This window comes from Apostichopus japonicus, chromosome 19 (genome assembly GCF_037975245.1).
Source record: "Apostichopus japonicus isolate 1M-3 chromosome 19, ASM3797524v1, whole genome shotgun sequence".
NCBI classification, from domain to species: domain Eukaryota; kingdom Metazoa; phylum Echinodermata; class Holothuroidea; order Aspidochirotida; family Stichopodidae; genus Apostichopus; species Apostichopus japonicus.
The window spans coordinates 17,211,981-17,239,966 of record NC_092579.1 but is presented as its reverse complement, the minus strand read 5'-3'; the positions used below and the strand labels follow the sequence as shown (position 1 = coordinate 17,239,966).

Genomic DNA, 27,986 nt, shown 5'->3' with positions numbered 1-27,986 from the left:
AATTGACCCAAACTAAGTCCTGACCCAAATTTCGTATGTACCAGCTAGGTGTTCATGAAGTATGAATACCATACCGTGGGGGGCTTGGGACTGGGGGCTTTGAACATTTGCAACGCCTCACGGAGATGGTTGACTCTATCTACTGTATATTACGAACTATATTTTATTTTGAGATCTCATTCCTGTGCAAAATCAATGCGTATGGAGAACTCAGAAAATATTTCTGTGTGTGTGCACCGTGGTGCATCGTTGTGATTTTGGACTAGTCAGGATTTAGCCACCTTGGTCAGAGATTTAACCTGTGTAAGCGCTATAACCTCTTCTGCATGAAAATGGGAACTTTTCGCAAACCTCCACACTAGAGTCCATGGTTGACGTACAATAAAACGATGCACGATTAGGCTAGGCCTAAGGTATATGTGAATTACATCAGACTTGCCTAATTCGAGTTAACGTCTATGGGCAGCGCAGGCTGAAGTCACTTTTCGGCAGTCACCAGATTTTTGCCGGTGAGCACACACCAATCTACAGTGTATTTCTGTTTCTGTTACGTACTTGTTAAAACCCCTCTCGGGTATCACAACGAGGATGTTGTTACTCAGGGCAGCAGTGCTAGTAACACTAACAACCATGCGTGGGCAATCTAGTTTTAAGCACCTCAAAGACTATGGCTCTCCTTATCGGCCAAGGATTGCGTATTCCAGATTTAATAGTCCTAGGATAGAAACTATATATACTGAAAAGCAAGGAATTTGAGTATAGCTGTCACGTCTCCCTGGTTTCAAGAAGGGATTAGTCTCGTTTGGGACTGCAACAAGGCCATTTATAATTTGATAAAAAAAGCATGAGTCTGGCCCTTTTCTGTCTTTCTATGAGGGGTTCCCATTCCAAAGTCTTTAAGATCCCAGTGACGCTGGATTGCCCTACGGAATCACGAGTTACAAAATGTGCTGCCTTCCTTTGAATTTTTTCTATTTTATCTTGGTCTGAGACGTTATAAGGGTCGCAAATTTGAGCTGCATCATATATATCTCAATGTGTTGTTCTACTCTTGAATAGTGTAGATAACGTACAGATAATAGCTCTAGCTAAGTAAAGAAAAGGTTTCTTGACTTAAACGATTAGTGTTTAGTAGCAAATAACAACTACACAATTATTTGAAATTACTTGAAGTTTAAACTTCTGAATAAGAGTATTTTAGCTCTGGCGATCAAGCTAGACCATAGTACTTAGTGAATGTATCTATCGTTTGTTTTCACTGGCTGATACTGCGGTTTGGGTACAAATGTCCTGGTAACAGCATGGTTACTTAGAAGTCTGTCCTGTCGCATTGTGTGTGTAAAGTTTTGGTCAAAATTTGTTGTCTTTTATCACTGAATTCATATTTAAAATATAATCACAAGATATTGTCCATGATGAAGATGTGCTACACACAGTTAAGTAAGAAAAAAATTATTGTTAAAACTAGTAAAAGTGGGTAAGAATCGTGCAAACAGCAGTGACTGTGTTGTGGAGGTTTTAGTAAATGTTGTGGATATTTACCCGAGTTTCGGTCAGATAAGGAACTTCACTTATTTACCAGATCATGATCACCCATTCATTAGTATTGGTGGCCATCGACACAAATAAGAAATATGAAGCAACACCATAAAACATAAATTATTATGTATAGTAATTATTTCATAAAATGGTAAGTAAATAAAAGGTTCAAGCAGAACAAAACTTAAAACCCTTGAAACACAAATCATCGAGACAAAAGGATTTAGTTAATCCAACCGCAACAATTAATATAACCTCATTAGTATAGAATAAACCTTTGATTAGGAGGTCTAATAACAGCGCCCAAAGCACGCAAAACAACAGTAGTTTTATTGAAAATACACTAAACAAAACATTTAATGATCTGTCCAATTTATTACGCCACTGTTCAACAGTCTAAAATGTAAACAACATTGAAGAAATAAATAGTCAAAATATCTGTCTCTATGAGTTAAAAATAGTCTTGGAAAATATGACAATATATATTACAGGTACAGTACTTTGCTACAAATTCTGGGTATTTGGCTGACGATCGGTTAAACAGCTTCCACCTTTGATAAACCATAACACACAGTTTTGGTCAGTGACTAGTCCAAAACGTCTAGCTAACGTTACAGCACTTGGTAAAGTAAGACTCCATTAGCTTACTGTTGGACCTGTTTCATTCTTAAATAATTATGAACTCTATACTCTGTAGCTACAAATTATTCATGACCTTTTGCACATATCTTTCAGTTCCACAAGATGAGGAAAGTTGTGAAAATTTTACAGAATCTGAAACAAGCTCCTGTGACAGTAGTCATCTCCTGAAACAACACACAAAACCTTGACAGGTAAGAAAGGTTTGATATTTCATGTAGTGATTGATAATGAGTTTGACAACTGTGTACATATACAAAAAAAGTCTTTTGTGATGCATGGATTGAAGTGTACCCCAATACAGGTCCAGTGACAAACTTTGTGTTACTGGACTTGGCTGTGTGCTGAATGTCATAACCACCATTCATTTAACATTGGGCAAGTACATATAATATTTACTTATAAAAAAAATTGAGTTCTGAGGCATTTTAACGCTAGTGTTTGAACTTTGGTATAGCCTAGTTACACATGATTCCAATGCAGGTCTATCCTACTTAGTACCCCCCCCCCCCTCCTCCACTTATATGCCCATTGGACACTGTGAGCTAAGTAGTATGGAATATTTATCCAAAGGTCATGTAGGGATACAGTGAGCTAGGCAAATGTTTAGCAACCTCAACTATAAATTCCTTGAAATAAGATGGACCAGGGTTCAAGGTAAGCAGGGGCACAGTGGCTAATAGCACGTCTTCAACATATGAATATATGTCCCCTAATGTTGCCTATGTGTAAGTTGACACAAAATATTTAATTTGATAGGCCTGTAAGATGTTAAAGCCACATATAGTGTTCATGGCAATCCTTAAAACATGTTCCCATGTCTTCAATGGGTCTTTCCTACCTAGTAGCCCCCTCTTTCTCCACACACACAAATCCATGTCCATTGCACATTGTGAGGTATGTAGTATGGAATATGTATTCAAAGGTCATGAAGGGCTACAGTGAGAGCCAGCTAGGCCAATATTTATCATCCTCAACTATACATTCCCTGAAATAAAATGGTCCAATGTAGTGTTCAAACGATTAACCTAATCGGAATCAGAATCGGTACGATTATTGCATCTTTTTTTTTCTTTCCGAGAAACTCCAGAGGTTACTTGGTACACACAAAAGGATATCTAAGAGCCTTGTATTACAAGAAGCAAAAGGAAACAGAGGAAAATCACAACAATAATTGTTTCTATCACAAACTTTATTGCCGATTTCCTATAAACGGGATATTTTCTCATTTTCAAATTAAATGGAATCGGAATCGGTACGATTATGAAAAAAATAATCGGTAATGGGTATTTTCTGTTATGCATGATCGTTTGAACACTAGTCCAATGACAAACTTTGTCTTAACTGTACTGTTCATTTAGCTGTACATGTCTTCAACATATATGAATATGTCCCCCTAATGTTGCCTATGTTGAAGTTGACACAAAATGTTTAATTTGACATAAGACGGTGGAAGCAATGTGTGTACAAGAAAATCCCTACATTAAGTACACTCGTCTTCAATGGGTCTCTCCTACTTAGTAGCCCCCCCCCCCCCCCCTCCAAACACACAAATCCATGTACATTGTGGGGTACAGAATGTAGTATATGGAATATGTATTCAAAGGTCATGGACATATACTGTAGGCTACAGTGATCTAGGCAAACGTTTTGCATACTCAACTATAAATTCCCTGACAAAAGATGGACCAGTAACAAACTTTGTCTTACAGTACATGGCTGCTTGCTGAATGGCCTACCTACTACAGTATTCATTTAGCTGTATGTCTTTAACATATAAGGAATATGGATTTAAGATGTCCCCCTAATGTTTCCTATTTATAATAAATATATATTCAGAAGTGGAGGCCACATGTGTTCATGACACACACAAGTCTATGTTCATTCTATATATAGCAGGAATTCTTTAGTCTATATATGAAGTAGTGTATGGAAGATGTAACAAAACATTCAATGGTTGTGTAGTGCCTCAATAGGAGCTAGACAGGTTTATCATCTTTACCTAATAATTTCCCGAAATAAGATGGACCAGTAACAAGTGTCTCACCCTCATGCGTGAATGGTTGTATGCTGATTGTCCTACTTACCATTCAGTGACCTGTATAATTTCAACATTTCAATATTTTGAGGTATTGGAAATTTTGAATATCCTAATGTTACTCATTAAATATGTTACTCATATGGTAATGTTACTTATATGTAAAGGTGACACAAAATATTGTTTGAGATAGAGGAAATCACATGTACACCACCTCCTATTTATTCATGTACATGTCTTCTCTCTGGTGGTAAATCCATAACTTTATGAACTCCCTGGAATAAGATGGACCAGTGACAAGTGCCCTACTACAGTATGCACACGCATGGATGGCTACATGCTGGGTGTCATATGTACAACATTCATTTTGTTGTAATTGCTGTATTTTCATCAATATATTGCAAATTTTGATTATGTCTTGCATGCAAAAACTCCAAGTACGATCAGTGGCATAGTGAGCATTATCAGCACCGAGGGGCAGGGGGGCCTATACCCTGTGCCTTGGGGAAAGTTCCCTTGCTCCCCTCACTATGCCACTGCAAAAAATAAAGGGTAGTTATAAAAGTGTGCTTAAGTACTAAATCATTCTAAACAACACATGTGTTGAATGACATACTTTAGTGAGGTTTCCAACAGTACATGGCTATGGCTGAATATTGTACATGGACTGATTAACATACAGTACAGTCCATGTAAGTCTACCATTACGGCTACTAGTCAGAAGAAATCACACTGTTGTAAATTAATTATGAGAATACAATATTTGTAGTGAATATGATGTTCTTGAATATGGAGTCAAAGGATACCTGAAATTCTTATATGCCAAACCATCAATATCTACCTATCAATTTCTTGTTGAAAGAATTAATTTCATACTTACAATTAATTAAATTGTACATGGTTCTTTTATTTTGGTTTGCAGGTACCCTGGATGAAGATAGTGAAAGTAGCGATCTTGACCAAGCATGTTCTTCCAGGTCAACCCCAAAGAGAGTTTGTCCAACAAGGCAAAAAGCATTGTTGCCTGGTAAGGAAAATTGTTATCCTTAAGCCAGTGACATATGCAGGGGTCCTCAAACAGAGTCCAGTCTGGAAAAGTCCACTTTTGCATTATGGCTCGCACACAGTCCCACACATTGCTGGACCTCTGTTGACCGCACATGACCTTTGACTGCCGAAAAAACTAATAGCAATAATTCACTCACTATGGGTCATGGTGGCTTAGTGCCTTTTGCATTTAACACACAGGTTGTGAGTCTGAGTCCCACAGGTGGCATAGTCAATACGTTGAATCCTTGTGCAAGACACTTTACTCCATTTGCTTCAGTCCACCCATCGCTAAAATGGGCGCTAGCTTCGGCTAGGGGCTAGTTAGCAAGGGATTGACGGATTGGGGGAGTGTTTCACTCTGATTTTACTTGCATCATGGAAACCAGGTTTAAGCACCAACCTTATGAGCCATCTGGCACAGAAGAAAACCTACCTACCTTCTCACTATGGGTAACCTACCCACCAAGTACTGTATAAGCTCAATTGAATTTTACCTCATTATATGTTTTTTACAAGGTTTCTATGTTTGACCTCTGTTAACCTCCATTTAAAACAATATGGGTCATATAAACACTCGAAAGAATACACATACAAAGTATGAGCTCAATTGAAGTGTGTCTTGTCAAGATAAGGTTTTTACAAGGTTGTCAGTGTTTGACCTTTGAGAAAAACAATAGGGACCATGTACTCACTATGAATAATCTACATAACAAGCATGAATTTAATTGAAGTTTGTCTCAAATTACGATGATTAAAGGTTAACAGTTTTTTACCTCAGATGAACTTTGACCTAAACCAAAAGCAATAGGGACCATGTACTCACAAAAAGGTATTCTACCTAACTAGTATGAGCTCTACTGAAGTTTGCCTTAAGTATCAAGTTATTATGTTTACAAGTGGCATCACATGCATGTCACTTACATATACACATCCATACACACAAGCATGACTGCATAGACCTGTTTCTTTTCCTTCTGCTCAAGTCATAGTTGTAGTCACACTAGCAAATACTCAGTAAAGTACCGTACTGTATCTTAAATTGATGCTGAAGAATTGGTTATATGATGCTAAGATCAACTAGAGATAGCTATATTGTGCTAACCACCACAGCTAGAGAAGAGCAGATTGGGATTTTTCAATACCTGTTTGCCAAAAAGATTACACTTAAGTAAAACTACTACCAGTGGCAATTCAATTACCTCTTGGGTTTATGCCTCATTCTGCAACAGATATCATTCATAACATTTAAAAAAAATTTTGTTCCAGTTGATCCATATGAGGAGGACTGTGAAAGTGATATGGAATCTGATACAGAGTCTTGGGAAAACCAATTGAAGAGATTACACAAATCCTTCACTACAGGTAGGATATTTCAACAATTTATTGATTCCTTGCCAAAGGCCGAAGGAATTTATGTGATGGTGATGGCGTGTGTGTGTATAGTATGTATATGTGTTTGTGTATTCATGTATAAGTATGTGTGGGTGCAGGGGGTAGGAAGCTTCCAAAATGTGGGGGGGGGGCACAACATCAGAGGGGCACTTTCTGATTCCACAACCACCACTCGTGTTATGCTATAAACCGATACACACCGGCCAAATCACTTAAATATACTGTATTTGATGTGTTAGTATGCTATCAATACAATTTTGGTGCACATTATAATTTAATTTTTTTTAAATTAACAAAGGCTTAAGATATCCAAAAGACAGTTCTTCATCAAAGGGGCACATTTTATTTGCCAGTAGGGCACATTTGCTATTTTGAAAAATAGTTGGGAGGCACATGCCCCCAGTCCCCCCCATATGGTCATTTTCACAATCAGTGGTGTAACTTTTGTAAACTCAGGGCCAAAATTTCAAACACCATGAATATTGAAATTTTTACTAACATCACATGTTAAAGGGTTCAAATTTTTGTAACTTCAACTTTTTGGAGCTTAAACATATACGTTTATGGGTGTAATTTTTCGGTGACTGTATGACTCTAGGAAACTTTATATTTTTAAGCAACCATATTTACACAGTGTTAAAACAGTACTCTGATTCAATTAATTTTAAAATGCTTAAATCATTATATGTTACTTAAAAATGAAAAGGATTTGGCAGAAAGTTTTTAAAACTATTACAGATATTTCCATGTTAACTGAAAATTTATTGGAAATCAAGGATTGTTTTTCTTAATTTTAACTTTAAACTATTTAAAAAAAAAAAAAAGGCCAAGTCAAACACCCTAAATAATGTCTCCTCACAGAGGGCTAATATCCAATCCAAGTTGCCCAAAGCTCATTCTTTGCATCATAACTATACATGTCTTACTAGTTTAGTATTGAAAACAAAAAATAAATGTTTTAATTGTGACCAAATTTTGACCTTGAAATGCCCAAAATAGCCCAAAATGTTGTTAAAATGTGATATTTGAGGATGCTGTTCACAGGCATCGTTGAGCATGTGACCCTGAAAATGCAGTTTATTGGTAGTCCTTATGCTAGTGAACCACCCTCTTAATTATTAAGCACCTGTATGCTAATGCTAAGAAGTTGTTGTCATTTGAATTACTCAAATCGGCTTGTGCAGGCATTTTCATACATATGAACTACGTGATTTTTGCAATTTTCGAGTGGTGAATTTGAGTAGATAACACAAAATACACAACTTTTTGACTTGAGTTTTTAAAAATAGAGTCAATACACTCCTGAAAAATGGTATTTAAAGAAAAATTCAAATTTGCCCACAGCCCCAAATTGGACCCCCAATTAGGGCCAGAAGTGAGATTTCTTAAGTTTGAGGGCGCTGTTCGTAAAAGGTACGACCCGCTCAACATTTTTTGGGCACTTTTCCCGTACAACTACCACTGGACAAGGATCCTATGCAAATTAAAACTCAAACATGCCATTGCTTGTGAATATACAGTAGAGCACACTCAAAGTAGGGCCAGAAAAGGCCCCTATCTCATTTTTTGCCATTTTAATACAAAAGATTGAGACTGTAAAATGTCCTCAAAATTAGCTAAATTCGAAAGCTGGTCACATGTCTTCCATAATATTTGCAATATCAGACATAAAATACTTTATGCAAAAGATGCCTCCAAACTTGACATAAATTTAGGGCTCTCAAAATGCAATCTGGATTTGGTTGCTAGGTGTGGCCATATCCTAGCAACCAAAAACTTTTCAAAAGTTTTTTTGCCCAATTTCATCCTTTGAAACATGTGGCAAGACACCATATCAATTTCAGGCGATTCTGAGAGGGTCGACGTGGAATCGACCCAAAAATCTGTTGATTTGGCATGGATTGACCCAATTAATAAGGACCTTTTAAAAGATATTATCATACTGGTTGCTACACCCCTACAGAATTACTGTAATATGATTTTTAGCCAAGGAAGATGTTTATTGGATAAGTAGAGATAAAATTTCCAACTAACCTGTTTCGGAGGTGACAAGATGTTTCGGAGGTGACGCATGTTAACGGAAAGTTAAGAATCTCCCAGAAATTAAAACGACTGGTCATGTTGTCACAAATTTTACTCAAATATTATGTTAGGGGGTGTGGTATATTTTAATAAGTTTAATATAGCTATACTATTGTTTACATAAATCTTGGGCTGAAGAATGCTTTGTTTCGGAGGTGACGGAAAAGTTAACGGAAAAGTTAACATTAAATTTGAAATTTACACAATTCTTTTAAAGTTTCCAAATGAAAAATATTTTAGGGCCCAGTTATTAGACACATTAGTTATTGTAATAATGCAACCATACTTAACAAAATTTACACTGCTTAATTAGAACTTAGTTGCAGTCAAACTTAGGTACCAATTGTTAACGGAAAATGTCACCTCCGAAACGACAAAATCTAGCCACCGGTCCTTGGAGAAGGGAAGGGAAGGAAACCTGGGGAACACAATTGCATTTTAGTTTGGACACTTGTTGATAATATCAACCAAATAAGAACTGGAAAATACCTTCCACCAAAAAGTACAGGCTCTGACAAAAGCAGTGAAGTTGAAAGTGTATGGCTAAACTAGCATATTTTAAGCATATTTATGGCCACCAAATCCACCTGAAGAAACCGAGAAAGTTTGTTAAGCTACCCAAGGTAGACTTCACTTAGGATGGTCAAATGGCAAAAAATCTATAAAGAATTCTGGTATTTGGTCACTGAGTTACAAAGCAATAAGTGCCAATATTGAAAGTTACACCACTGATTGTGAAAATGACCATATATGTATGTGAAAATGTGCTAGAAAAGTGGTAATCCATGACCAATCATTTGCACTTAAGTTCTTGCTTTGGCCACCATATGGCATGAGACACTTAAATGTCCTAATTAACTGACTAGAAATGTCTGCAATGAACTTGGGAGGAAAATACATATGACCTTTAGGCTTTAACCTACCTCGATAAATAAGACATGATAAAATACTATATTCTGTATATTAAATGTTAAGGTAGCATACGCCCATTAAAAGCCCCATTGACTTACACACTAAATCACAAAAGTAATGCCTTCTCTAAGTCTAGATAGAAGTTTTCACTTGCTAAACGCTACCCATCACTAGATAGCTGACAAGTTGGCCTTTCATGGCACCATCAATTTTCCATACCATGACCGTGAAAATATTTTGCTACGAGAGCCGGAACTTTTCGTCACTTGTAAACAAACCTCTTCACTCGGCCGTAAACAATCTTCGTCCGCTGCTCCTGGGAGGGATAAACTGATCTAAAATTGCCTCAATTTTACCCAATTTTTTAACGACATGTGCTTCCATTCATGTTCTTTAACATCCAAGCCACAAAAAAGCTCATCCTAATTGATAACATAGCAAAAAAGTTGTTCTCCTGCTCCTAATTGGCACTTTTCCTGAAGGAGAACACTTGCCGTGGATTGATATACACCCTAATAGGAGTATGCCACCTTAAGAGTTGGACTGAATGTCAGAGAAAATTTGTGTCTGCTTGGAGATGTGCTAGTTCTCCTGTTTCCTCCTATCCTCTGTTGCTTAAACTAGAGACATAATTGAAGCTAGTTGAAACTTTATTCATTTACAAACATCCTGAATTACGAATCTCCATTGTTGTCTTTATAGTCAAGACTCCTTCCTCTGGGAGATTCAAGAGAAACATATCATTGGACAAGGAAGTGTTCATTTCTAGCAGATTTTCTGACTTGATTTCTACTATTACTACACTTATGACATGACATTTCCCAAACATGTATTGCTAATATTGTGGTAACCTGTGTTTGATAAACAAGGCCAGCAGGTGTGTTAAAGTTGATTTAGCTATAGAGAGTGCTAGTATACTAGTGATAAAGGTGACCGTTTCCTTGTTGCTTTCACGTCTTGTTTTACTTTGTCTGAGTTATTTAGGTTCCCAGTGCTTCAGTCGCATGTTCGATTTTCTTGGGAAATGTTAGGTGGGAATACTATATTACAGATTTGAAGGAAGATTAAACCTCAGATTTTATTGATACCATTTTTTTTTTTAAGGAAGCTGGGTTTATCTGCAACCTGAATTTATTATACCTTGGCAATTCTGTACTGATATGTTTTAGATTCGCTTTGTTTAAATATACCGGTGAAAATATCAGTCTCATAAACATGCGGGGTGTGAAGTATTAAAGAGGTATGAAGGTAGTTTATACAAGTCATTAGTGTGTGTGTGAATATTAAAGCATTAAACACTGATATTAATAGTCATCAGTGTGTCCCCTACACATACTAAAAACATCAAATAACGAGAAGTATATTATATCAACCCACAAAGTATATAAACTCACTGCGACATATTTATCTAATTGAACACCCACCCACCCATCTCAGTATAATGTAGAGAGGATGAAAGCCTTTCGGGAAGTACTTTGAACAATTTTAGCGTGTTAAGCATTTGGCCGATAATGGAAGAATTGTGGACAATGGTTAATTCATAGTACATTTAAATAATACCAAGAATGGGAGATATGAGTTAATCATATTGTCTTGGCTTATTTCAATCTCTGAGTGTGCTTAGATTCTGTGATGTTAGCAAGTATTTCGGTCTGAGGTGGGTGAAGTGTAGACCATTCTCATGCACTGAAGTCATGTGAAAAGTGCACTCAGTCATGTGATAAGTGCACTTAGTCAGGTGATATGTGCACTCAATCAGGTGACAAGTGCACTCAGTCAGGTGATATGTGCACTCAGTCAGATGATATGTGCACTCAATCAGGTGACAAGTGCACTCATTCAGGTGATATGCGCACTCAATCAGGTGATATGTGCACTCAATCAGGTGACAAGTGTACTCAGTCTGTTGATATGTGCACTCAATTAGGTGACAAGTGTACTTAGTCAGGTGACAGTGTGCACATGTCATATGATAATTGAAATCTTCCAGCTGAACAAACATGAGATGGGAAAAGTGTGCTCCAACTGTGGTCTGACTTCATTGTGTCAAGTCAGTCTCCTAATACTGTTAGGTTCAGTTATATTTTTTGTCGTCCAAAGTTGTTATTTAACAGAATGTTGTTGATGTTGAGTAACTTACAGCAGAGATGTTTGTGTCTACAGCCTAGCTCCAACAAGGACGTGCCCCTGGAGGATGAAGCCTGGTACCACGGCGCCCTGCGGAGACAAGAGACGGAGGAGCTGCTGAAACAGGAGGGAGACTTCATTGTCAGATTCAAGAGCGACGCCTCCGGCCAGTACGTGCTCTCCTGCAGGTCCGCCGATAAACAGAGGCACTTCCCGATCGTGGAACAAGACGATAGCACGGTCAGTCCATTGCGAGTTTTTAAAACCTGCAGCGAGTTAACCCATCTATGACAGCAAATCAATCTTGGGACTTATTTTTGCTGATAGCTATTATTACAATAGTGCTTTTTTTTTAATAATAGCATAATATATATATATTATATATATATTATATGTAATATATTAGCATAATAGCATAATATTTTTTAAATAAAAGCATGTAAAAACACCATGTAAAATACACATTTTGGTGTTACAATGCCATCCTCTGTAGGCAGTGGTGGGGCCAGGGGTCCTCAAAGGCTCCCCTTCCACACATCTTGGTCCCCCTTCCCCTTCCTCCCTCACATTACAAAATTGAAATGGCATACTGTGTGTGTTTGATATGATATATCATTAAGCCTGACTTTTCTCCTCCACACAATTTTTTTGAATGTCTGAATGTCCTGGTTTTTAACAGTATCGATTGGAAGGAGGGAGTTTTCGGTCAATCCAGGAACTGGTGAACCATCACATGTCAACTCAAACACCGGTGACGAAAGCCATGATGATCAGAAATCCAATAAGTAAGGTCAAGGACGAGCACAACCTTCGACACAAGGACATCCTGCTGGACACCAAATTAGGACAGGTGAGTTTCATGAAAGACATAACGATTCAATCTTTTAAAGGGTGTGAAGACTCGCGCAAAAAAAAGAAACGTCTAATGCCAGTAATCTGACCTAGTTTCGAATGAGGTGTAATAGAAGTGTTACACACCACCATCAATCCCAGCAAATACACATACAGCTTGCAACCGTCAGTAAATTAGACACTAGTGTACAGTCAGTACATACAGCTGCGGTCAATACCCACAGCACAGTGTACAAACGATACAGCGATGGACATCTCAGATCCAGCTAAAGATAACAAGGTATCACGTTTCATTACTGTCTGCATTTTGTAGCGACACGAACAAAACATCAATTGCAAGCAACAGAGTTAACTTTTTCAGATGGCAGCATGCTGTTTGGGGCAAGTCTTCATTGCCTTTAATGATAATGAAAAGTTAATTGGTAGATGAGTTAATTTCACTGACATTTACCCACTTTGTACCAGTGACCCTGAAACCTTGTAATTTTTGTTTGGCCAATTGACTTGTACTTGAAGCTAACAGGGATGACCATGTGTGCACAACATGTGTCATGTTGTTTACTCCAGTCTATTCCTATCAACACAGTATGTGTGTGCACTAATGTTGAGTTATTTGGGGAGATTCTTACTGTTGGTACATGGGCTAACGTAAGATGTTTGCTGAATTCTAGTGTATACCCCTTCAGCTGTAGGCAATGAAAAATTACTGTGTTAAGGTTTATTAAGCCACTGGTTGCCTCTCATGTGACATATATTGTGAGCTCTCATGTGACATATCACATGACCTCGCATGTGACATCTCCTTGTCTATACTACTGCTGCATTCTTTATTTAAGGTGGAAAAAAAAGAAGAAAAAAAGTGAATTTTTATATGAATATCTTGTTAGAACTCTATTAATTACATCCCATATGGCTGTTACTCTTCTCTATTGCACCCCAAGTGAAATAAAATATTAAAAAATGAAAACGGGGGCGGGGTGGGTGAGGGGGTGGGTTTGTTGACTGCATTGTTCTTTTAGTTTCATAAGCATCCTTTTTCTTGTGTACATGCAGGGACATTTTAGGTGACATCCACAAAGTGACATTTAAGAATAAACCTGTCGCCGTCAAGACGTGCAAGGCCACAGTAGATGCTGCAACGAGAAGGAAGTTCCTCTCAGAAGCCTACATCCTCAAGAATTACAAGCATCCCAACATCGTCAAACTTATCGGCGTGGCAACAGACAGACATCCAATCTACATTGTCATGGAGCTTGTTCAAGGTCAAAAACCAGTAAAAAATGGATTTGACATCATTTCTTTTTTTTTTCTGTGACAGCTATCAAATTAGTTAGATTAGGGGGGCAAATTTGGCCTTTGATTTATTAGGGAATATGGTACACCGTAAACATCTCATTGTATATGGAAACCCTGCCACTCTGGTTAGTTGTATGGAGAAGTATTTTCTGGTCGCAAACAACGTGAAATTTTATCGAAGAGGAAAATGTTTCCTCACTGCTAGTTGAATAGCCCAACTCAAGATCTATGCACCTAACTGGAGATTTATTAGTTGATTGAATGTAACCTATTTTGACCGGCTTATAAATATTATAAATATCCTTATATTGTCCATATATAGCCGTATATCATAAATATCCTTATAAATATCTTTCTAAATATACTGTGACATTTTATAGAAATTGAAGTTTTGTACGGTGTATTTCTGGTTACACATTCAGAGAAGATTGCAATTATATATAAGCTCTTTTATTAGTTTTTGGCTTGCTCTACACTGATGTGCAATATGTACCATGAACAGAGGAACTTTATTTGCGTACGTTTAGGCTTGTATCATAATTAATACACACAAAACAGACTAAACAAACAATAGATTTATGAGATGAAATCAGGAAATTGTTTAAAAAGATTGATTTTACTGACTGATGTTTGCTTCTCTGTCACCTTTGCAGGAGGAGATCTTTTGAAGTTGCTTCGAGATGACAGCAAGACCTTGAGTGTCCCCGAAAAGATTAAAATGAGTGAAGACGCAGCATCAGGGATGGCTAACTTGGAGGGCAAAAGTTGTATTCACAGGTAAACTAGAAATTGTCCTGGGGTTAATAAACAGGTGTGTGGGTTTATGGATGTAGGCATGGGTATGCATGTATGCTAGTATGTATTTGTTGAGGAACAAACAAGAAGAACTCAGATAAGTAATCAGGACTCTTGTCTATTTGAGACTTTGTGTGATATCTGCTTTCAAAGGGAAAATGTCAAAACTGAATACTAAAGACAATTCTCGTTATACTTAACCAAATAAGGAGAATGGGACATTCCCACTGCCTTTAAAAATTAGACATTTTGCTCTTGATGGTTGTAATTGTAGAATGCTGCCAGTAAATTGTAGTGATAAGTAACTTTCTGTTAACAGATAGAACCTCACCCCCATCATGCAACCCCCCCCCTCCCCACCTCACACCATTGATCTACACGAATGTTAGAATAAAACACTCTGTGGAACTGAAATGATGTTAACATTATCAAAAATGCGGCAACATTAAGGAATGAAACCTCAAGGTAGGGAGAAATTTTTGGGAGAGGCCCAATAACGTGAGATGCCAAATGCTCTGTATATTACAGCAGATCTAGTAGATTGATATATGGTCACTGCCATGCTCCCACAGTATACCTCTGTAAAACTCATGGTCATGCTTTCACCTCATTGACAGAGACCTGGCAGCGAGGAATTGTCTGGTTGGCACGAAGAATATTCTGAAGATCAGCGATTTTGGAATGTCGAGAGAAGAAGAAGAGGAATAACAGATCGACAGCAACAACATGAGACAGATACCAATCAAATGGACAGCCCCTGAGGCCATGAAATATTGGTAAAGGTTGTGTATACATATGTCCAGGCACGTAGCCAAGGGGGGGCCAAGGTGGCGACCGCCCCCCCTTGAGCATATTTTTTTTGTATATTTTTATGATATCCCTAGTAATTTCAAAATAGAAAATGCTTAAATGCAACTAACAAGGCCTGGGAAGTGCCATTTCCAGCGATCTGGGAGGCATTTTCGGCCAAAGTTTTCTTGTACGCTTCATGCCACTCGTGATGGCACTATGCTAAGATAGTTTGCAGAGCCATATTTGGCTCTGATAGTTTGCCTACAGGTTCGCCCCTCCCTTGGCAAATTCCTGGCTACGCGCCTGAGTATGGCAAAGAAGTGGTAAAAGCAGTTACTGTGGGTCTGTTTCAAAACCTGCGTGTTCAAAACCTTAGAGAGTGTTGTGGACAATTGGCTAAGGCATCGGACTTGTGATCCAAGGATTGCTGGTTCAACTCCTGCCTAGTCCATTACGTTGTGTCCTTGGGCAAGATGCTTTATCTCAATTGCCTCTCTCCACCCAGGGGTTAAATGGGTACCTGTGAGGTAACTTGTCATTGGGCGCAGTATATAACTGCAGCCGCCTGGAGGGATTATCTCTGGGACAGGTTATCGTTGACCAGGGGTAACATATCTTCTGTAAAGCGCTTTGAGACCTATTGCTGGTAAAAGCGCTATAAAACTGATATTCTGTGGGTCTGTTTTAAAACCTGCGTGTTCAAAACCTTAGAGAGTGTTGTGGACAATTGGCTAAGGCGTCGGACTTGTGATCCAAGGATTGCTGGTTCGACTCCTGCCTAGTCCATTACCTTGTGTCCTTGGGCAAGATGCTTTATCTCAATTGCCTCTCTCCACCCAGGGGTTAAATGGGTACCTGTGAGGTAACTTGTCATTGGGCGCAGTATATAACTGCAGCCGTCTGGAGGGATTGTCTCTGGGACAGGTTATCGTTGACCAGGGGTAACATATCTTCTGTAAAGCGCTTTGAGACCTATTGCTGGTAAAAGCGCTATAAAACTGATATTCTGTGGGTCTGTTTTAAAACCTGCGTGTTCAAAACCTTAGAGAGTGTTGTGGACAATTGGCTAAGGCGTCGGACTTGTGATCCAAGGATTGCTGGTTTGACTCCTGCCTAGTCCATTACCTTGTGTCCTTGGGCAAGATGCTTTATCTCAATTGCCTCTCTCCACCCAGGGGTTAAATGGGTACCTGTGAGGTAACTTGTCATTGGGCGCAGTATATAACTGCAGCCGCCTGGAGGGATTGTCTCTGGGACAGGTTATCGTTGACCAAGGGTAACATATCTTCTGTAAAGCGCTTTGAGACCTACTGCTGGTAAAAGCGCTATAAAAGTGAAATATTCTGTGGGTCTGTTTTAAAACCTGCGTGTTCAAAACCTTAGAGAGCGTTGTGGACAATTGGCTAAGGCGTAGGACTTGTGACCCAAGGATTGCTGGTTCGACTCCTGCCTAGTCCATTACCTTGTGTCCTTGGGCAAGATGCTTTATCTCAATTGCCTCTCTCCACCCAGGGGTTAAATGGGTACCTGTGAGGTAACTTGTCATTGGGCGCAGTATATAACTGCAGCCGCCTGGAGGGATTGTCTCTGGGACAGGTTATCGTTGACCAGGGGTAACATATCTTCTGTAAAGCGCTTTGAGACCTATTGCTGGTAAAAGCGCTATAAAACTGATATTCTGTGGGTCTGTTTTAAAACCTGCGTGTTCAAAACCTTAGAGAGTGTTGTGGACAATTGGCTAAGGCGTCGGACTTGTGATCCAAGGATTGCTGGTTCGACTCCTGCCTAGTCCATTACCTTGTGTCCTTGGGCAAGATGCTTTATCTCAATTGCCTCTCTCCACCCAGGGGTTAAATGGGTACCTGTGAGGTAACTTGTCATTGGGTGCAGTATATAACTGCAGCCGCCTAGAGGGATTGTCTCTGGGACAGGTTATCGTTGACCAGGGGTAACATATCTTCTGTAAAGCGCTTTGAGACCTATTGCTGGTAAAAGCGCTATAAAACTGATATTCTGTGGGTCTGTTTTAAAACCTGCGTGTTCAAAACCTTAGAGAGTGTTGTGGACAATTGGCTAAGGCGTCGGACTTGTGATCCAAGGATTGCTGGTTCGACTCCTGCCTAGTCCATTACCTTGTGTCCTTGGGCAAGATGCTTTATCTCAATTGCCTCTCTCCACCCAGGGGTTAAATGGGTACCTGTGAGGTAACTTGTCATTGGGCGCAGTATATAACTGCAGCCGCCTAGAGGGATTGTCTCTGGGACAGGTTATCGTTGACCAGGGGTTACATATCTTCTGTAAAGCACTTTGAGACCTATTGCTGGTAAAAGCGCTATAAAAGTGAAATATTCTGTGGGTCTGTTTTAAAACCTGCGTGTTCAAAACCTTAGAGAGTGTTGTGGACAATTGGCTAAGGCGTCGGACTTGTGACCCAAGGATTGCTGGTTCGACTCCTGCCTAGTCCATTACCTTGTGTCCTTGGGCAAGATGCTTTATCTCAATTGCCTCTCTCCACCCAGGGGTTAAATGGGTACCTGTGAGGTAACTTGTCATTGGGCGCAGTATATAACTGCAGCCGCCTGGAGGGATTGTCTCTGGGACAGGTTATCGTTGACCAGGGGTAACATATCTTCTGTAAAGCGCTTTGAGACCTATTGCTGGTAAAAGCACTATAAAAGTGAAATATTCTGTGGGTCTGTTTTAAAACCTGCATGTTCAAAACCTTAGAGAGTGTTCTGGACGATTGGCTAAGGCGTCGGACTTGTGATCCAAGGATTGCTGGTTCGACTCCTGCCTAGTCCATTACCTTGTGTCCTTGGGCAAGATGCTTTATCTCAATTGCCTCTCTCCACCCAGGGGTTAAATGGGTACCTGTGAGGTAACTTGTCATTGGGCGCAGTATATAACTGCAGCCGCCTGGAGGGATTGTCTCTGGGACAGGTTATCGTTGACCAGGGGTAACATATCTTCTGTAAAGCGCTTTGAGACCTATTGCTGGTATAAGTGCTATATATAAGTGAAATATTATTATTACTTTTTTATTTTTTTATTTATTTTTTATTTTTTGGTCATAATAATTAACATTAGGGGCAATATAACGTCATCATCAAATGATGGCATGTTTTTTTTTAAGCAAGAGGAATTTGTGCTTTGTTGCTGAAAATTGAAAAAATTATGACAGGTTATGCAAACCTTAAATTTAGCAAAAGTTAAACAGTTTAGGAACTAGGAATTCCCACCAAACTAGGGTCTGGTTTATTCTTGAGTTAAAAGTGGGGTTCTATGAAATATTAAGCCTCAAATTATGATATAGCTTTAAAAACACTGAATTTATTTGAACCCTTTGCATTTTTATAATCAACAGGGCATCCTATGCATCACTTTGGGAACAATTTAAAAAAATTGTGATTCTAGAAAAAAATTCATAATGACTAAAGACTTACAATAATTATATGGAAGGTTTTTAATAAAGGACTCAAATATTAAGTCAGGGTGCTAAAATATTGATTTCAAAAGCTCAGATATACCTACTGTAACTTTAAATTGTTAAATTGGGACAAACAAAAAAGAAAGTTCTCAAATGCTAGTCAGGATGCTCATTATGGATTCCTAGAGCTCAGAAATATGCTTTTCTTCTGAAATGTGTTAGTCTATGGAACTTAAAGCCTTTAAATATTTAAATGATTTTTAAAATGTTTTATTATATCTCTTTCATATTTGGAATTGATTATATCATAGATGCCTAATTTAGAAGGACACCCTCTATATGATGCATAATTGTGGAAAAACCTAAAAGGTCAATTAGTTTTGGCAAAATATAAAACAAAATTATAAGGTTTTAGCCTTACAAAATTGTTTAATTTGAACAAAAAGATATAGAAAGTTCTCAAATGCCAGTCAGGATGCTCATTATGGATTCCTAGAGCTCAGAAATATGCTTTTCTTCTGAAATGTGTTAGTCTTTGGAACTTAAAGCATGATTTTTAAAATGTTTTGTTATAACTTCTTTTAAATTAGGAATTGATTATATCATTGTTGTTTAATTTAGAAGGACACCCTCTATTTTATGTATAATTGTGGTAAAACTTAAAAAGGTCATGATTTTTGGCAAAAAAATAAACAAAATTATAAGGCTTTAGCCCTACAAAATTGTTAAAATTTGGACAAAAAAAGGTTCTCAAATGCCAGTCAGAATGCTCATTATAGATTCCCATAGCTCAGAAATATCCTTCTCTCTGAAGTTAAAATGTGTTAGTCTATGTATTTTTATGCTTATTGAAATGATTTTCAAAATGTTTTATTATAACTTCTTTCAAATTAGGAATTGGTGATATCATTGTTGCTTAATTCAGAAGGACACCTTCTTTCTAATGTATAATTGTAGGTAAACTTAAAAAGGTCATGATTTTTGGCAAAAAAATTGTAAGGTTTTAGCACTACAAAATTGTTAAATTTGGACAAACAAAAATAGAAAGTTCTCAAATGCCAGTCAGGATGCTCACTATAGATTCCCAGAGCTCAGAAATATGCTTCTCTCTGAAGTTAAAATGTGTTAGTCTATGGATTTTTATGCTTTAAAATGATTTTCAAAATGTTTTATCATAACTTCTTTCACATTGGGAATGTATGATATCACTGTTGCTTAATTCAAAAGGACACCCTCTATCTAATGCATATGTGTAGAAAGAACTTAAAAGGTCATGATTTTGGCCAACAAAAAAAAAACTCATAAGGTTTATAGCCATACAAATTCATTAAATTTGGACTAAAAAAAAGTTCTCAAATGCCAGTCAGGATGCTCATTATAGATTCACAGAGCTCAGAAATATGCTTCTCTCTGAAGTTAAAATGTGTTATTCTATGGATTATTATGCTTATTGAAATGATTTTTAAAATGTTTCATTATAACTTCTTTCACATTGGGAATGTATGATATTATTGTTGCTTAATTCAGAAGGACACCCTCTATCTAATGCATATGTGTGGAAAGAACTAAAAAGGTCATGATTTTGGCCACCAAAAAAAACTTGTTAGGTGTTAGCCTTACAAAACTGTTAAATTTTGGACAAAAAAAAGAAAGTTCTCAAATGCCAGTCAGGATGCTCATTATGGATTCCCAGAGCTCAGAAATATGCTTCTTTTTGAAGTTAAAATGTGTTTAGTCTATGGATTTTTATGCTTATTGAAATGATTTTCAAAATGTTTCATTATAACTTCTTTCACATTGGGAATGTATAATATCATTGTTGCTTTATACAGAAGGACACCCTCCATCCTATGCATTATTGTGGAAAAAACTTCAAGGTCATGATTTTGGCCGCCAAAAAAAAAAAAACTTGTAAGGTTTACAAGGCCTTACAAAACTGTTAAATTTTGGACAAAAAAAAAAGTTCTCAAATGCCAGTCAGGATGCTCATTATGGATTCCCAGAGCTCAAAAATATGCTATTCTCTGAAGTTAAAAGTGGTAGTGTATGGATTTTTATGCTTATTAAAATGATTTTCAAAATGTTTCTAAAAATTCCTTTCACATTGGGAATGTTTTATATCATATTGCTTCCCTCAGAAGGACACCTTCCATCTAATGCATCACCGTGGAAAGAATTAAACTGTTCATGATATCTAAATTGGGGCCAAAGACTCAACGAGTTCTCCAATGCCACTCAGGATGCCCATGACGGAACCAGAGCTTGGAAACATACTTTTCTCTGAAGTTAAAAGTGGTAGTGTATGGATTTTTACGCTTATTAAAATGATTTTCAAAATGTTTCATAATTACTGGGAATGTATTATATCATTGTTGCTTTATACAGAAGGACACCGCCATCCTATGCATTATTGTGGAAAAACTTAAAGGTCATGATTTTGGCGGCCAAAAAAAACTTGTAAGGCTTACAAGGCCTTACAAAACTGTTAAATTTTGGACAAAAAAAAAGTTCTCAAATGCCAGGAAGGATGCTCATTATGGATTCCCAGAGCTCAAAAATATGTTATTCTCTGAAGTTAAAAGTGGTAGTGTATGGATTTTTTTGCTTATTAAAATGATTTTCAAAATGTTTCATAATTACTTCTTTCACATTGGGAATGTATTATATCATTGTTGCTTACTTTAGGAGGGACAGCCTTTGTCTCTTACGCATCATTGTGGAAAGAATGAAAATGGTCATGATATTTTGTTTTGGTGGAAAATTTAAAAATTTGTAAGGCTATATGAATAGTCTTACTAAATCAATTAACTTGAACAAACAAAATGTTCTCAAATGCCAGTCAGGATGCTCATTACTGATTCTCCGAGCTTGGAAACATACTTTTCTCTGAAGGTTAAAAGTGGTAATGTATGGAATTTTATGCTTATTAAAATGATTTTCAAAATGTTTTTCATAACTTCTATTACATTGGGAATGAATTATATCATTGTTGCTGAATTTAGGAGGACACCCTAAATCATATGCATATATTTGTGGAACAACTTAAAAGGTCATGATTTTGGTAAAAAGTAAAACAAAAATCATTAAGTTTTAGCAATACAAAACATTAAATTGGGACAAGTATAAAAAGGTTCTCATATGCCAGTCAGGATGCTCATTATGGATTCCCAGAGACCAGAAATATGCTTTTCTCTGAAGTAAAAAGTGTTAGTCTATGGAACTTAAAGCCTCTAAATATTTATAATGATTTTTAACATATTTTCCTATAACTTCTTTCAAATTTGGAATTGATTGTGTCCATTGTTGCCTAACACAGAAGGAAACCCTCCATTTTATGTGTAATTGTGGAAAAAAAACTTAAATGGTCATGACTTTGGCCAAAAATGAAAAAAATCATAAGGTTTTAGCCTTACAAAATCATTAAATTTGGACCAAAACGAAAGTTTTCAAATGCAGAAACATGTATTGAGTTAAAATGAAAAGATAAAATGAGTGTGGCCAAAAACAAATTGAATCACAAGGCTATTACATAATAAATAATTGGGATCAAATCATTTTAGATGTCTATAACATGTCTATAAAAATGTCTATAACTTCTTTCAAGGTAGGAACAGATCATATTCATTTAACTTAATTCAGAATGACAACTTTCAATCTAGGTATAATATTAGAAAGAATTAAAAATAGGTCATGATTGTAGCCACAGAAAAAAAAATGGAGTTTAAGGTGGTAGTCTTTAGAAGTTTTACCCTCTAAAAATTAAAGTGATTTTACAAAAAATGGCTATAACTTTTATCAATGTGGGAACTGATTATATTACTTAATTCAGAAGTAATAATAACTCAGAAGTAATAAGTACTCAGACGTAATAAGTCAGAAGTAATAATTCAGAAGTAATAATAACTTAAATCAGAATGACAACTTCCAATCTAGGTATAATATTAGAAAGAATTAAAAAAAGGTCAGAATTTTAGCCACAGCAAAAAATAGAGTTTTAACCCTCTTAACATGCGACTTTTAGCTTCAGAGAAAAGCCTAAAATTCTTGATGCTGAGAATCTAAATTGAATGATTTTGTGTTATATGAAATCATTTTGATAATTAGGGACTACCACTAAAACAAATGCAAACCAGGGCTCTAGGAATCCATAAAGAGCATCCAGACCTGATAATTGAGAATAAAAGACATTCTATGCATAATTTTGGAAAGAATTAAAACAGTCATGATTTTTGCTAAAGAATTAAAAAAAAAGTCATAGGCTATATATGGCCCTACAAAACTTTCAATTTGGCAGAAGTTTTTAAATGCCATTGTTGCTTTTTGCTGAAGGACACCCTCCACCCTATGCGTAATTTTGGAAAGGCCTTAAAAGGTCATGATTGTTTTCAAATATTATCAAAAATCATTCAATTTGGACAGAAGTAAGGATACTAATAATGGCATCTCAAAGCTCAGAAATGTGCATAAAATGATTTTCAAAATTTGTCATAATAATTTCTTTCAAATTTGGATTGTATTATATGATTGTTGCTTAATTCAGAAAGACACACACCATCCTATGCATCATGGTGGAAATACTTATAAAGGTCATGGTTTAGCTAAAGAAAATCATAACTTAGCTAATTTAAATTTAATTTTACAAACTTATTTAATTTGGACCAAATAACAATTTCTCAAATGCCAGTCAGGATGCTCATTATGGATTCTCAGAGCTAGGCCTCTTATAATATTAAAATAATTTTGTGGTTTTAGAGTAACAAAACTTAAAGTTGGACAAACAAAAATAGAAAGTTCTGATGTTAAAGTGTTAGTCTATGGAACCAAAAGCCTCTAAATATTAAAATGATGTTTTAAAATGTTTTATTATAACTTCTTTCAAATTAGGAATTGATATAATTGTTGCTTAATTCAGAAGGATACCCTCAACTTAAAAAGGTCATTTTTTGGGCCAAAAAATAAAACAAAATTATAAGGTTTCAGCCTACAAAACTGTTAAATATGGACCCAAAAAAATAGAAAGTTCTCAAATGCCAGTCAGGATGTTCATTATGGATTCCAAGTTAAATAGTTAGTCTATGGAACTTAGAGCCGCTAAATATTAAAATGATTTTTAAAATGTTTTGTTATAACTTCTTTCAAATTAGGAATTTATGATATCATTGTTGCTTGTGGGAAAAACAGGAAGACATGATTTGCCACAAAAAAATCATTAGGTTTCAGCCATGCAAAAATCAACAAAGGTACTCAAATGCCAGTCATTTTGCCAGTATACTGAAACTAATAGTTGATTTCTATGGACTGTTTAAACCTCTAAATATTAAAATAATTATCAGAATGTTTCATTTCACTTCCTTTCAAATTGAGAATGTAGCATATTATTTGAACTTAATGCAGTAGGACAACTTCCATCCTAACCATAGTTTTGGAAAGAATGAAAAAGCTAAGACAAAAAATTCATCAGTCAATAATATTAATAATAATAAGTAATATTTTAAGCACATAATCAGCAACACTGCTCAAAGCGCTTTGCAAATGTAAAACCTAAAAACAAATAGTAACAAAAACCTAAATATTAAATATATAGAACCAATAAGGCATAAAATGTAAAAGCCCAACAATATAAAAAACACTTGTACTAAACGATAATAAAAAAATACAACCTGAACGCATTCAGTCCAAAACAACTTCAGAAGTATGTAAATAGTAAAATAATTTTAAAAACTTAACAAAATGCATAAAAGATTAAATCATAGTCTATGTTTATAAATTTAAATAAGTATGAGAAACAATAATACAGTAAGACAATTATTGTAAAAGCCTAAAACAGATAGTAATAAACACCCAATGCTAAACAATAATAAATAGAACCCTAAATTCAGTCGAAAAAAAAAACCCTTTCAAATGTCAGATAGAATGCTCATTATGAGTTACCAGATATGCTTGTCTAGGATCAGTTTAAAGTGGTTTATTGGGAATTTTTAACCCTTTAAAAATAACTCTATATTTTACCATAATCATGACCTTTTAAGTATATGCATAGGATGGAGGGTGTCTTTTTGAATTATGTAATAATGTATTATTCATTCCCAGGTTAAAAGAAGGTTATTCTAAAACACTTTGAAAATTGTTATGATATCATGAGGCTTAAAATTCCATAGACAACCACTTTTATCTGGATAGAAAAGCAAATTTCTGATTTTCTAATTTCATTTAATTTTACAAAAATAGATGGAATGAGAAGAACCATTCCCACCTTGAAAGAAATTCTAAAAAAACATAGAAACTGCATAGTAAAGCATATTTCTGAGCTCTGTATGAAAACATAGGGAGCATCCTGACTGTCAATTGAGAACTTTCGTTCTCCAAATTCACTAAATTTGCAGCCATATGGCCCACATCATGACCTATTTAATTCTTTCCACACATGTGCATTAGATAGAGGGTGTCGTTCTTATTAAGCAACAATGATATTATTCTCAATTTGAGAGAATTTATAATGAAACATTTTGAGAATCATTTTAATATGCTAAAAATGCCATATGCTACCACTTTTAACTTCAGAGAGAAGCATATCTGGGCTCTTGGTATCCTGACTGGCATTGAGAACTTTTTTTGTCTGAATTTATTGAGTTTGTATGGCCAAAGCCTTACTTTGGGGAGGGGGGGGGGGGTAAAAATCACGACCCTTTTAGTTCTTTCCACACATATGCATTGGATGGAGGGTGTCCTTCTGATTAAGCAACAATGATATTATTCATTCTCAATTTGAGAGAATTTATAATGAAACATTTTGAGAATCATTTTAATAGGCTAAAAATTCCATATGCTACCACTTTTAACTTCAGAGAGAAGCATGTCTGGGCTCTGGGTATCCATAATGAGCATCCTGACTGGCATTGAGAACTTTTTTTTGTCTGAATTTATTGAGTTTGTATGGCCAAAGCCTTACTTTGGGGAGGGGGGGGGGGGGTAAAAATCACGACCCTTTTAGTTCTTTCCACACATATGCATTGGATGGAGGGTGTCCTTCTTATTACGCAACAATGATATTATTCATTCACAATTTGAGAGAATTTATAATGAAACATTTTGAGAATCATTTTAATAGGCTGAAGATTCCATAAACTACCACTTTTAACTTCAGAGAGAAGCATGTCTGGGCTCTGGGAATCCATAATGAGCATCCCGACTGGCATTTGAGAACTTTTTTGTGTTTCCAAAATTTAATGATTTTGTATGGCTATAGCCTTATGAGTTTCTTTTTTTGGGGGCCAAAATCATGACCTTTATAGTTCTTTTTATGCATATGCATTAGATAGAGGGTGTCCTTCTTATAAAGCAACAGTGATATTATTCATTCTCAATTTGAGAGAATTTATAATGAAACATTTTGAGAATCATTTTAATAGGCTAAAGATTCCATAAACTACCACTTTTAACTTCAGAGAGAAGCATATCTGGGCTCTGGGAATCAATAATGAGCATCCCGACTGGCATTTGAGAACTTTTTTTTGTTTCCAAAATTTAATGATTTTGTATGGCTATAGCCTTATGAGTTTCTTTTTTTGGGGGCCAAAATCATGACCTTTATAGTTCTTTTTATGCATATGCATTAGATAGAGAGTGTCCTTCTTATAAAGCAACAGTGATATTATTCATTCTCAATTTGAGAGAATTTATAATGAAACATTTTGAGAATCATTTTAATAGGCTAAAAATTTCATAGACTTCCACTTTTAACTTCAGAGAGAAGCATAACAGGGCCCTTGGTATCTATAATGAGCATCCTGACTGGCATTTGAGAACTTTTTTTTTTTTTTGGTCCAAATTTAATGAATTTGTATGGCTATATAGCCTAAGGAGTTTATTTTTTGGGGGCCAAAATCATGACCTTATATTAGTACTTCCTACACATATGCATTAGATAGAGGGTGTCCTTCTTATAAAGCAACAGTGATATTATTCATTCTCAATTTGAGGGAATTTATAGTGAAACATTTTGAGAATCATTTTAATAGGCTAAAAATTCCATAGGCTACCACTTTTAACTTCAGAGAGAAGCATATCTGGGCTCTGGGAATCCATAATGAGCATCCCGACTGGCATTTGAGAACTTTTTTTTTTGGTCAAAATTTTTGGGATTTTGTATGGCTTATAGCCTTATCAATTCTCTTCTTTTTTTGGCCATTTTTTTTTAGTTTTTTCTACACTGTATAGAGAGTGTCCTTCTTATTAAGCTATAATGAGATTATTCGTTCTCAATTTAAAGAAAGTACAAAGACACATTTGAAAATCATTTTATTAGTGTTCCATAGACCAACACTTACCTTCATTGAAGAGTATTTTTTTTTTTTTTCAAAATTTAATGATTTTGTCTGGCCAAAGCATTAAGATTTTATTTCTCATTTTTGGCCAAAATCAGAACATTCACAATTTGAAATAAAACACAAGGAAACATTTTGAAATCGTTTTAGTATGTGAAACACTTTCAATCCCAAACCCTGCCACTTCATTGAAGAGTTTACCTGAGCCCTTGGAATCCATAATGAGCATCCTGATTGGCATCTTAGATTTTTTTTGTCCAAATTCATTGATAATGTATTTCCCCACCCCACATCCCCCCAGGCCCCCAATTTGAAAAATAAGAACTATTTGTTAAAAACAGTTGACACATCATACTGCAGCTCTAGGAATCAATAATCAAATATATAAATCAAAACATCATAAGGCTCAGATATAGTCCTGTTTAATTCCAACCAATCAGTTTTAATTAATCTAATCTAATCAATGGTCTAATCAATCTCTCCTAAAGTGAATATATTAGTGATTCTTATTTTGATATTTTTATAATTTTCTCGACATATAAACTATTAGGCCGGGTTGTCAGATGGACAACCAGTCAAAATCCGTAAAAAATTTGCCCCTAGCTAATACATCGTAGCATGAAACATCAACAGACAGGTACTAGCATTCAAATCTTGTTCAGATACATATTAAATTGATTGCATATATAATAAAATATATATATATTAATATGTTTTTTAG

General features: G+C 36.1%; 1 protein-coding gene and 1 long non-coding RNA gene across 9 annotated transcripts in view; one reads left to right on the top strand and one right to left on the bottom strand.

Moving 5' to 3' along the window:
- LOC139960145 (tyrosine-protein kinase Fer-like) overlaps positions 1-27,986 on the top strand; it is a 36,852-nt gene that overhangs the window by 7,296 nt on the left and 1,570 nt on the right. For 3 of the 8 annotated variants that reach the window (XM_071958291.1, XM_071958290.1, XM_071958292.1), the window contains 8 exons: positions 2,275-2,372; positions 5,139-5,243; positions 6,533-6,628; positions 11,816-12,019; positions 12,459-12,629; positions 13,685-13,893; positions 14,581-14,704; positions 15,340-15,498. In XM_071958291.1, the coding sequence (XP_071814392.1) occupies positions 13,878-13,893; positions 14,581-14,704; positions 15,340-15,430 (231 nt within the window). In that variant the 5' untranslated portion in view covers positions 2,275-2,372; positions 5,139-5,243; positions 6,533-6,628; ... (1 more) ...; positions 12,459-12,629; positions 13,685-13,877 and the 3' untranslated portion in view covers positions 15,431-15,498. Of the gene's footprint in view, positions 1-2,274; positions 2,373-5,138; positions 5,244-5,390; positions 5,733-6,532; positions 6,629-11,815; positions 12,020-12,458; positions 12,630-13,684; positions 13,894-14,580; positions 14,705-15,339; positions 15,499-27,986 lie in introns of those variants that run through there. The other 5 variants (XM_071958293.1, XM_071958295.1, XM_071958297.1 and 2 more) reach the window with 5 other exon arrangements.
- LOC139960146 (uncharacterized) lies at positions 18,549-27,980 on the bottom strand. The gene is made up of 2 exons (XR_011790403.1): positions 21,364-27,980; positions 18,549-20,811 (listed from the first exon to the last, which is right to left on the bottom strand). It is a non-coding gene; the product is annotated as an uncharacterized lncRNA (long non-coding RNA).